Source organism: Panthera leo, chromosome B4, assembly GCF_018350215.1.
Source record: "Panthera leo isolate Ple1 chromosome B4, P.leo_Ple1_pat1.1, whole genome shotgun sequence".
Lineage (NCBI taxonomy): Eukaryota > Metazoa > Chordata > Mammalia > Carnivora > Felidae > Panthera > Panthera leo.
The window spans coordinates 37,000,134-37,012,466 of record NC_056685.1 but is presented as its reverse complement, the minus strand read 5'-3'; the positions used below and the strand labels follow the sequence as shown (position 1 = coordinate 37,012,466).

The 12,333-nt window shown below is 36.1% G+C and overlaps 1 protein-coding gene across 1 annotated transcript in view; it reads right to left on the bottom strand.

Moving 5' to 3' along the window:
* Nucleotides 1–2,440: 2,440 nt before the first annotated feature.
* KDM5A (lysine demethylase 5A) overlaps nt 2,441–12,333 on the bottom strand; it is a 94,174-nt gene continuing 84,281 nt past the window's right edge. The window contains exons 27-28 of the mRNA XM_042945475.1: nt 10,214–10,624; nt 2,441–3,449 (exon numbers count right to left, since the gene is read on the bottom strand). Coding sequence (XP_042801409.1) covers nt 3,243–3,449; nt 10,214–10,624 — 618 coding nt within the window. The 3' untranslated portion in view covers nt 2,441–3,242. The remainder of the gene's footprint in view (nt 3,450–10,213; nt 10,625–12,333) is intronic.

Below are 12,333 nucleotides of genomic sequence, written 5' to 3'. Positions count from 1 at the left end.
TATTGAGGCACAAATTTGAATCATGCAGTGCAAAGGTGGTCTGCAGCAACTTAGGAAGGGAGTGTAACATCTAACTCTCAACATGGCTTTGTTGCAATAACTATCAGGAACTAAAATAGACATTTGTGGGAAAAAAATGTCCCCTCTTCTGCCAATAAGAAAGCTAACTACTACTAATGCTATAGTTGCACTTGTAAACTTGGGAATTTGCATAGTTCCACTGACCTACCCCTTTGAGAATATTAAAGACTTATGTAGCATTTTTAAAATTTTTCTTTCTATAACCTTCCCCAACATAGTTATAATGAAGATAGTAAGAAATATCTTTGAAAGAACTATCACAGAAGTTAAAACACCAATGGTGAAAATTTGCAACTCTGAAAAGTAAAGGAACATTTTAAATCAAATTTTAATATAAAATGTTACAACAATGAAGAATGGAGTAAGTTGTAAATAGGTAATTTCCTCTAACTGAAAACAATATTTTATATTAGAACACCAGCATGTCTTTAAATAGATGAATCTTAGTTCATTAATTCCAAAATTATAGACTTGTATATGTTCGTTTTTCTCTCTCTCTTTTTTAAACTAATGTCTCTCATCTGTTCTTCTCAGCCTTTGGTCGAGTCAGACCAAATCCTCTGTGACTTTCAAATAAATACAGAAAATCCCACCAAATCAACTGAATGATATATTTAAGTTTCAAAACAGAAGATAAACAGGGAGCTACTCATAGTTGAAGACTGTCTTGCATTTTTCTCTCAGATCTCCAGCTGGTAAATACTGTATTAAGGACATAAATTATTTCCTCAACAGCCACCTGCATCCACCCACCATACTCCAAGAAGCAGAGCACCAACTTAACTATCTTTCTCAGCATCCTCATGCCCTTCCACTGATGGCTGAGTAAAGTTAATGGGTGACTAGGAAGAAAAGATAAACTATTTTTAAATGTTTTCCACCAAGGCAGCCATCACTTAAAACTGCATTCAATTTTTAACCCAAAAGTATTTGAAGATCTTTGCAGAGAAGACGAAAGGCAAAAAATATTGTGCTTTCTTTTATAACATCAACCAGATAAAATTCTTAGGTAATAATATCTTTATAGACTGGCAAAATTAAAATTTATGAAATTGGTTAAAAGTTACCTTGTAATATCCCTTGAAATCTTAAATCATATACACACTTGAGATCATGCAGAGTGACGCTTATGACCCTTGTAACAGGTCAAAACACTAAAAATGTTATGCAATATTAAGGGAAGACTAAAAATTAGGTAGTTTGAACCATAGAGAAAGCATTTACAGAAACTGGGTTTTACAGGAAAAGTTTTTGTTTTTTTTTTTGTTGTTTTGTTTTGTTTTTTTAGCAAGATGCCTTTTGAGTTAAATCTCATACCCACTCAAACTGTAACTGGACAGTACATTTCACTTCTAGTTACTAGAAGACATTTCTTTAAAAGAGACTGGGACAAAAAGGGAACAGGAGATTATAAGCTGTTCTCTAGGCCCACCCTGCTCCCCTCTTTTAAAAAGAAAACTGATAAATTAAGCCAAACCACAGATTTTTAAACAAAATAAAGGGACACGGCATAGTGAAGACAAAACACTATTTTTAGTTTTTTGGGGTTGTTTCTTTGTCCTTTAAAAAAAATTAGTCCCCTTCTAATAAAAGTTTCCATACAGCTTACCTAACACCTTAACAATAGAGAGCACAACAGGAGGGAAGAGGGCACAGCACCATAGTTTCAAACATTCACATACAAAAACAAAACAAACCAGCCATCACAGAAATAGTAAGACCAAGTTTCCCAATAGACAGGGACAAGTTCCAACAACACAAAGGAAATACAATGATCTATGAATAAAAACAAGATGGAAGATGTGGTCAGGCTAGGATGGAGAAGGAAGTGCTAACTCCTTGTACTACAAGGAAGGAATGGGGTTTCTTTATTAAAAAGCAAAAAGAGAAAGCAAGCCCCCAAATGGATTTTTGATGCTGAAAATTCTGTCATATGCTGCTGGTAACAGTAAATATATATATTTATATATCCATATATGTATATTAAAAAAGGAAAAATAATCTATTTATAGAACAGTCAGTAGTCAGAGACATTTAGAAAAAAGTAAAAACAAGTCCTTTTTTCTTTTTTTAAAAATGGATTTACTAAAACAACTTTATCACCCGGAGGTGCTACAACCCCATATCCTCTGATGAAGCCAGGGTGTTATTCAACAGCATCTGCTGTGGGCCAGTATCAGAAATTGCCAGTGTTGGAAACAGCAGACATCGGGGTCAGGGCTGCAAGGCAAAAAGCTGTTATTTGCTGGTCTTGCTCATGGCCATGCCTGAAGCCTGGTGGTCTGGTATACTTGTAAATGAAGGTTTCCCCGAAAAGCATGCATCACTGGGTCTCAGTAAAACATTCTGACTTGTCTTCTTTTCTTTTGCAGGAGCCTGGATCCATGTACCTGCTCGTCTCTAAAATGCAGACCCAAGACAGCAAGACTTCTCAAAGCCAAAAAAAAAAAGGCTCCTTGCCTTGAAATAAGAAAAGCTCTTCTTCCCAGAATCCAATCTAGTCAGACTTCTGAACTAGATGACACACTCCTCCTTAGGAAGATAAGGTGATCTGCCTCTCATTTGGGGTTTTCTTCTTGGTACAAACACACACAAGTAGCTGGGGTCTAGACTGTGCTACTATCCCATGACTACTAACAGGAGTAACTTTGGCCCTGTTGCTCCCATGGCTATATCCGTAGGGCATTACATGCCAGGTAACAGTGGAAGGAGAGTGGTACTCTCACTCCTGTCCAACTGTCCTAAGGAGAGCCAAGTAGTCAGCACCTCCAGACAGTACTGCCTCTAGGTTGTAAACCTCTAACTAGTATCAACTGGCCATAAGCCACATCCTACATGCCCTGCTAACATACCAATGTATTAATGCCAACCAGCCACTCTAGAGCTCAATCAAATGTCTGGCTGTAAAGTAACATACCGTACTCAGAGGAGACATAAACTGAAATACTGGCTGCTGTACCAAAGACACCCTCTGCATAGATGTGTTGAAGAGAATGTAGGTCACACAGTCCATGCAAAGAGGAAGTCCGCTAAGAGGACTTTCTCTGAAGGCCATTTGTCTTTGGAAGCAACATTCTGAGTGGATCTAAACCACTCTACTTGATGACTAAGGTCTCAATGTGGTCCATTTCCCCCCATGTCCCAAACTAACCCAGCAACTGCTAACTGGTCTCCTTAAGATCCTCCATTGGTAGTTTGTAGCTCATTATGAAGGAAGGAGGTGGTGCTTGACCTGGGCTATCTGGCCCTTGCTTCTTTGCACAGTTTATACAGATGTAATCTTCATTTTCAGCCATTTCTGGAGATACACCCACACAAACTTGATGAAACCACTCATCACAGCCACCATCACATTGTACCCAGTCTACCTGTAGGAGACAAGATTGAGGAATGTTTAGGTTACATAAACATTAAGCCTAGAAAAAAAAAAAGCAAACCAAAGAGCTTTCTTGGCTTAAATGATAGCAAATAACTGGGATGTCCAGAGACAGACAATGACTTTTTATGGGGTTACTTTTTAAAGAAAGAAGCTGGGAAGTTAATATCCCCAAATTATATTTTACCACAGTATGTCCACAAAATTAGGCCTCTTAGGTACTCCATTACCTCATAAATACCCAGGGATCCTTTTGAGGCAGAAACATGTTTGAGAAAAACTTGACAAAAAAGGAACTTCTAATAGAGCAGCCAAGTAGTTTTAGCTAATATTAACAATTTCTAGACGCTAAGACAATGCAATTATCAATCAAGAAAGGAAGAGTACAACAATGTGAAGGCAATCCTGTGTATTAGCTTTATTTCAAAGAGATAAGCCAAAGTACTAAGAGCATTAAATACCTTTTTAGAAAAGCAGTCACATAGGCCACTTTTAAAACTAATATTTTTTATTCTTCTCTTCTTCCGTTACAAATACAACTCCCTATAAAAAGTTAGCAAATATCAGAGGTCAAATCTTACAAATTAACCAATTAAAACAGTCAAAGTCACAGGTCAATAGATCACTCTGGGGTTTAAAATTCAAGTCTGTATAACTGATAGGTCAGTGGCAGATGCCAGGCAAACTTTGACCCTTCAGAGGATATTGTAATCATAGAAGGCTAGAAAGGGACTGTAGTTTGGTGACTTTATTAAGCCTTGGGCCTGGAGTTAACAATAAGATGATTTGGGTTTTTGTATCTGGAGGGTGAATGTGGTAGTTTTTATAACTGATGTCATGGCAGATGAGAACCTTTAAGATTAAAAGAGCTACTCTTCCTCTCCCCAGTACAAAGTGGATCATCTCACTGGCAACTTACAAAGCCACTTACAATGAGCTTTGCCAGTTTTCAGAGCAAAGTAAGGAGTATGAAGGGATCAAAGAGGTACCTCAGTGAAGTTTATGAGAAAAGAACAGAGGAGGAAGGTTTGGGCTAGGTAAATGAGATTCAGGGAAAGTGAGTAGTTTCTAAATTAGTTTCCGAGTACTCAAAGAGTTATCAAAATGATGATGCTCATGTTAGTGGTTTTAGGGTTGTAATAAAGCATGGGAAAAATCACTTGTCAAAAGAATCTTTCTGCTTCCATTGTTCCTATTCTAGAGTTCTAGTTATTAGGAGACAGTGCTGTGTACAATAAAGATTACTGAATTCAGTCACAAGTTCTGAATTCTGATGTGTACAATTTGAGGCAAAGAATTTAATCTCAGTAAGGCTCAATTTCCTCATCTGTAAAATGGAGATAATATTCTGTTTACAGGATTATTTAGAAGATTAAATGAAATAATGTATGGTAAAACAGCTAGCTCACCGAGTGGCATCTTTCAAGATCACAGTTTCATGCCTCTACTCATTATACTATCTTACACAAGATCCATTTTGCACTTTGAAATAACTGCTTGTAGCACTGCTTCTCAAAAACGTGTAGACCACTTACATAGAATTGCCTGTTGTGTTCATTAAAAGTACGGCTGAGACCCATCCCAAACCCAAACCTACAGACTCAGAATATCTTGGGGGTACAAACCAGAGCTTATATTTTCAGTCAGATTCTAGGTAATTTTTATATTTTCTAAATTTGATCATTCCTAGTACTTTGTGATACTGCTTGCTGGTAAATTCAGAGCAATTTAACAATTCCTTCTGTTTTTGTTCTGTAATTATTTATGTAATATTTAGTTTCTGAAGTCAGTGCAGTAAAGAAAATTGAACTGTTCCTATTGCAGCAAACTACTATATGAAAGACAAAAGAGGGAGATAAATGACTTCTTTGCAACAAACTAAACATATAGGTACTATAGCAATGAAGATTTACAAAGTGCTAATGTGATGGTAAGTAACTTGGGGTAAGTGTTTTGGCTATTTGGCACTGGTAACGAGAACTGGGAAGATGATCTGTGTTTCTTTGGGCTGCCCAAATTGGAGATATTACCCTGTTTATGATGCCACCCTGAACCAGTAGATAACTCTAGTCCTACTTTCAACCTTCTTAATCTAGTCCAGTCCCCATTCATGCTAACCCATAGGATAAGAAAGTTCCCAATTTATCAGTATATCCTGCCAAGAAAAAGTGGCCCTATCTTTTTAAAAATCTAATTCTGCACTGCATTCCAGGTTTCCCCAAATTAAATCTATCAGTCTCAAGTAAGGATGAGAACACATTCTCTTTTGTGATTTTGGCTAGAGGTCCACTCCTAGAGCCTAGCTCTCCCACCATTCCAAAACAGTATAAAACTTTTCTTGAGACATGTATCAGTACACAGATTGTATCTCAGCCTACAGGTTATATATCAATTTACCCTAATAATCTAGCAGGGAAAAAACAATCCTTCCCTTACTAGTATCTTTTTGTCATGTTCATGTACTAATAACAATCCAATTCCAGTTCTACTTCTGTTTGAAAAGGCCCATAGGGTCATAAAGCAAACCAAAGTTTGGAATTTCAACTGAATTAACTGAAGATTTGACACAGGGGCAACAGATTGTGTACTAGGCTGAAAACTCAAGAACACAGAACTTGGTTTTCCGCACATTAGGCTCTAATAGTCACTTCCCCTTTCATTGGTTTTAAGAGATTTACTTATCAAATCACAAAAATAATTAAAAAACTTCACAGCTGTGAGTTGTTCAAATATTAACTGATAAAAGATTTGAAAGTATAGTACAAATACATTACCAGTTGGATTGGGGGAAATTTTTAAAGAGAAATACATTAAATACAGGAAATAATGTTAATTTAGTATTTCCTGTGTTGCTATATGGTTTCATATTTACACTTAAAAATATTTACCATATTTCATTTTGTTCACTTCACAGGGCCTTATTACTGCACTGGGAAAAAAGAAAGCCTGGTGATTTAGTGATAGTCTTAGCTTAGTTACCCGACCAAGCTTTTGTTATTTTGGCATTCAATCTCTACTGCACCAAGGTTCTCTGCAAAAACCAGATTCGAAATTTAAAACAATTCACTTAATGAAGTACAAGAGAACAATGTTCAGAATCCTTGTGTATATTTTTTTGATGCTCTTAACATTAAGTGGCCAGCTCTCTTAGCCCAAGATTGATGTGTTTCCCAAGATAGGAATTTCAATGCTAAAACTGGAAAGTCCAGGCAAACTGGGACAGTTCGTTACCCAATCTCACATCACCACTTGTTGAGGGTAATCCAACCTTTGATTACCTGTGTTTTAAAAAGAGATATGAACTAATAATGGAAAGGCAAATACTTTGGCTGAGATAGCACCCTATGAAAATCTTTTAATACATCAGAGTGGCTGACAAAGAGTAAAAGTGAGACATAGGTTTATCAACTTCATCTCTATTTAACCATCTAAAACTTATGGAAATAGTAATGGGTAAGGAAAAGGCCCACAGGAAAAAGGTAAAAAAAGGTAAGGGAAAAAAGTCTATTTTCATAAGATGATTAAATATTCTAATACAGAAAAAAAAAGTTTACTTAAATGTTAGCTTAAAGAATGTGCTCCTTTTCAAGTTAACTTCTTTTACTTTTGGTATCAGTAAGACTGAATGAAAGTGGCAGACTTCAGGGAGAAGATTCCGAACCTTAAAACTAATTTTTTGAAAATAGTTATTTTTTTTCATTATTTTTAAAATTAATTACACCTTGAAATTAATTTGATAATGGTGGAAAAGAGACTTTTTTTTTTAAACCCTTTCCCATTATTCTGGTAATATTTTTCTTTTCTCTTTCTAAAACATCTTGAAATTGAGGCTAGGTACGTTTAGGTAGCCCTTCAAAGTTTTCTCAATCTGCACATTGTGGGGGAAAAGTAATAGTAATTATTGGTTAGAAATATGGTAAATGTACATTTACCTAAATATGAACAAACGCTAGAAGTTATTTTTTGCTTCGTGATATTTAAAGAACACAGACTTCTCTAAAAACATTCTTCTTTTTTAACCATCATTTTATGCCATGCATTAATTTGGTTTTCTTAGAAAAATACTATACTTCAAATGGAGAAAGTTGTAAAATTCTTTACAAAGCAGTTGAAGAAATACACCTCTTATTTAGTAAAACTAGTTTCAAGAACAAACGTGGAGAACCATAAATATTGCAAAACAGCAATGATGAGCAAAATGTTTACAATCTGAAATAATTTCTGTTTAAAATTAAACACATTAGGGGTACCTGGGTGGTTCAGTCAGTTAAGCATCTGACTTTGGCTCAGTTCATGAGTTAGAGCCCTGCAACTGGGCCCAGTGCTGATGCCTCAGAGCCTGAAGCCTGCTTCAGATTCTGTGTCTCCCTCTCTCTCTACCCCTCCCTTGCTCATGCTCTCTCTCTCTCAAAAATAAACATATAAAAATTTTTATTAAAAAATTTATTTAAAAAGTTAAATTAAACACACTATAAAAATGCAACATTTAGGGGTGCCTGGGTGACTCAGTCAGTTATGTGTCCAACTTTGGCTCAGGTCATGATCTCACTGTTTATGAGTTCGAGCCCTACATCGGGCTCTCTGCTGTCAGCACAAAGCCTGCTTTGGATCTTCTGTCTCCCTCTCTCTCAGGCCGTACCTCCCCACCCCCATCCCTCTCTCAAAAAAAAAAAAAAAAAAAATTAAAAAAATTACAACATTTACTGTTTCTTTTATGTAAACTAATGACAGGTTAAGACACACCTTCCTCACCTTTGTATGTGTTTTAACAGTTTGAAATAGACATTTTCTCTGAATGTGCAGTTAAATCTCCCTCAGTTCTATTAAGACAACTTTCCAGATTAAAAAAAAAAAAAAATACCTTTAACATTAGGAGCAAATCTCAGGGCTCACTTAAAAATAACCATTACATCCTTAACATTTATACTGCATTTTGGTTAACAAGTGTTTTCATATAAATGATCTCCTCTTAATTCTCATAACCCTGAGAGTAAGCAGGGCATGTGTTAAATTATTTAACAATTTTATAGCAGATGATAAAAAAAACTGCTTGTAACGTTTATATGCTACAGGAAGATAATGGATGACCTGAGCCATATTTACGATGCTGAGCAGAAGAGGGGAAAGATTATTAGGTGGAAAGGTGAAAAAACAGAAAGCAAAAAGTTTGTGATGGATATAAACATTGTAGGAAGGATGATAGGAAAGCTTAAAAAAGAAACACCATCTTGCTGCCAGTCCTGAAACTGCCATAAAATTAGTTTAAAAAAGGGAGAAGCTTCTGCCAACATGAGCTGCTAATACTTCTTCAGTACCCAAAGAAAAAGTTAACCTTTCATCAGCTTCTTTAATAAACAAATTCGGATGAGAATAAATTCAAAATGAAAGAAAAATAATATACACACATATATAATGTAACTACTAAAATGTTTTAAAATATTCATAAAACAGAAAAATTTATATAATAAAGATACAAAAGTGAACAGGTTTTATGACATAACATAAAATAAGCCATATAGAAAAAAAGACTAGAAGGAAACACAGTAAAATATTTGTAGATATTGTCCTTGGAAGGTTAGACTATGGGATATGTGTCTTACCATATATATATTCATTTTCTAAAAATGAGTGGAAAACATTTAATAAGTGTAATTTAAATATAAGTGTCATTCAGTTTTGGAATGTGCTTTTGTACTTACATCTTAATTATTGGTGGGGTGGGGGATATTAGTGGAGAAAACCTGGTCTGGGAGCCAGGAAACCATGGTTCTACGTTTGGCTTTGCACTAATTAGCTCTATGACTTTGGTCACATCATTTATCTTCACTGAGTCCTGGTTTCATCATTTGTAAAATGAAGAGCCTGGACAAGGTGACCTCTTCAAGCTCTAACAAGAATCTGACTGAGGAGGGAAGTAAGGGAATAATGGTGCAGTTATATTCTCTGTTCATATATTCAAACTGAAGAGGTATTACAATTTTAAGTACCAAGTGGTATAATAAGCATTATCAAATAAAAACTATGAATTTACTAATAATCTTGATGGGAACCATAACAGATGCCTCCAGTCATTGAATGAACTGGGATTTTTCATAAAGTCCATCCATCTTACTCAGAAGTTCATAACATCAATATTACTTAAAGAATGGCCATCAGATAATTAATATACTGAAATTTTTAAAATAATACCTTTAAAGATCTTAATTATTTCTTCACAAGGTATTTGAAAAACTCTTACTCCATTTAGAAGAATGCACACAGGCCTGAGTGTTGGTAAGACACAGACCAAACGGGAAGATTTAACCCCTTAGTTTAGGTCTTTAGAACAAATCTTAATGCAATTTTCCAGAGCTCTTAAAATACTGGCCCAGAATGTTTTCAGGCCACTGTGACTAACCGACAAGGTATTTAGTTCTCTGAGTCACCCTACAGGGAAGGCAAAAGACTATACCAAAACTGCTATGCCAGCTCCACATGAAATGCACTGCTACCCAGGGTTATCACATAGCTTCTCTCTGCTCTTGTCTCTTTATGTTCACTAAGTACCTGATTTTTAAAGCACAATATCTCTTCTATTAAGCACACTGACCTAACAGCCTCATAATTCACAATGGTTTATAGAAACTGTAGAAAACATATTAAGTTGGAAGCCCAAATTCTAGAATCAAAACCATATTCTCATTTCATCAAACTTCTGTCTGGAGAACTGCTGCTCCTTGTCCTCTCTCCCACGTGACCGTATAGTTAAGAGCTCACCTTGTCCTTGCAGGGCCTCTGGCAGTTCTGTGCTGCACACACAGCATTTTCGTCATCAGACTCTTCCGCTCCTGACCAGTCGTACTTTGAGGGGATGTCCAGCACTTTTTTCTCTCTCTTCTTCTCAGTAGTCTCTTTCACAAGGTCAACTTTGGCTGCAGCAGCCTTCTCCTTCTTCTTCTTTCTCTCTTCTTCTTTTGCCAGTTTCTTGGCCAGTTTATTCAGCTCCTTTGATTTTTCTGCACTTAGTTTTAATTTCTTCTTTTTAGGTTTATCCATTTTCTTTAACTCCTTGGACTTCTGTTTTCCTTCTCCAAAAAGCTGTTCTACTTTTTCTAGCTTCCGTTTCCGTTTCTTCTCTGAAGAGTCTTTTCCTTTTATTTTTAATGGCTTCTCTTCCATGCTGTCATCCTTCATCAATATAAAATTAGAAACAATTTTAAAGCAAGACATTTATTTTATTTTAAATAATAATCTTTCTTACTATTTTTTCATTCATTTTAAGTAGGCTCCACTTCTGGCACGAAGCCCAACGTGGAGCTTGAAATCACAACCCTAAGATCAAGACATCAGCTGAGATCAAGAGTAGGACACTTAACTGACTGAGCCACCCAGGTACCTCTAAAGCAAGACATCTAAAAAGTTTTATTCTCTTATATGAAGTATCTTGAGTAGACAACCTTAACAAAAACAAAAACAACAGCAACAGAAAGTAGAACAGAGGTTACCGGGAGCTGAGGAGAGAGGGAAATGGTATTTATTGTTTAATGTGTACAGAAGTTCTGTTTGGGATGATTATGGAAATTGACAGTGGCAATAGTTGTAGAACACTGTAAAGGCAATTAACACAACTGAACTGTATACTTAGAAGGATTAAAATGGTAAATTTTATGTTGTGTACATTATATATAATAAATGTTCTAAAGATATTTAAAAGACATTTTAAGAAAGCAAATATAGGGGCGCCTGGGTGGCTCAGTCAGTAAGCGTCCAACTTCGGCTCAGGTCATGATCTCGCGGTCTGTGGGTTCGAGCCCCGCGTTGGGCTCTGTGCTGACAGCTCAGAGCCTGGAGCCTGTTTCAGATTCTATGTCTCTTTCTTCCTCTGACCCTCCCCTGTTCATGCTCTCTGTCTCAAAAATAAATAAATGTTAAAAAAAAATTAAAAAAAAAAAGCAAATATAGGGGCGCCTGGGCGGCTCAGTCAGTTAAGCATCTGACTTCAGCTCAGGTCATGATCTCATAGTTTGTGGGTTCGAGCCCCACGTCAGGCTCTGTGCTGACAGCTCAAAGCCTGGAGCCTGCTTCGGATTGTGTCTCCCTCTGCCCCTCCCCCTTTCACGCGCTGTCTCTCAAAAATAAATAAATGTTAAAAAAGAAAAAGAAAAAAAAAAAAAAAGCAAGCACCTGGGTGGCTCAGTCGGTTAAGCTTCCAACTTCAGCTCAGGTCATGATTTTATGGGTTCATGAGTTTGAGCCCCACATCAGGCTCTCTGCTATCAGTGCAGAGCCCACTTCGGATACTCTGTCCACCCGCCTCTCTCTCTGCCCCTCCCCCGCTTGCACAAACACGTGCACATACTCTCTCTCAAAAATAAACATTAAAAAACAAGAAATCAAATGTTAATATTCAATGAAAATAATGGCAAGCCTATATAAAACATCTGACTTTAGATTACTAGGGAAAAAAGATCGTTGTTAGCATATATTAGTATAGTGTGTAGCACCTCTGTTTAACTGAGATAAAACATACACATAAAGCTAAAAGCACTAAATGTACACTGAATTATGTAACAAGTTTTTTGGTCTTCATTTACTACTACTACAGTTCTTTACTAACTCACAATTAATAAATTCCTGAAGGCCAAGTTATCAAAAGGGTTGGCAAAACCTAAAACTATATCCATGATCTCATTACAAAAGATACGTAGTAACTTTGGCAAGGGCTAGAACAAAAAACTCTTACTTTTTTTTTTTCAATTTTCTAATATTTTTCTGATTTCTATTATATGCCAATGTAATAAACATTAAAAATTTTAACAGTAAAAGTATGTCTAGCAACAGAAAGTACAAGGAGGAGGTACAGAAAGGAATACTGAAAAACATTAAGCTTGATAGTT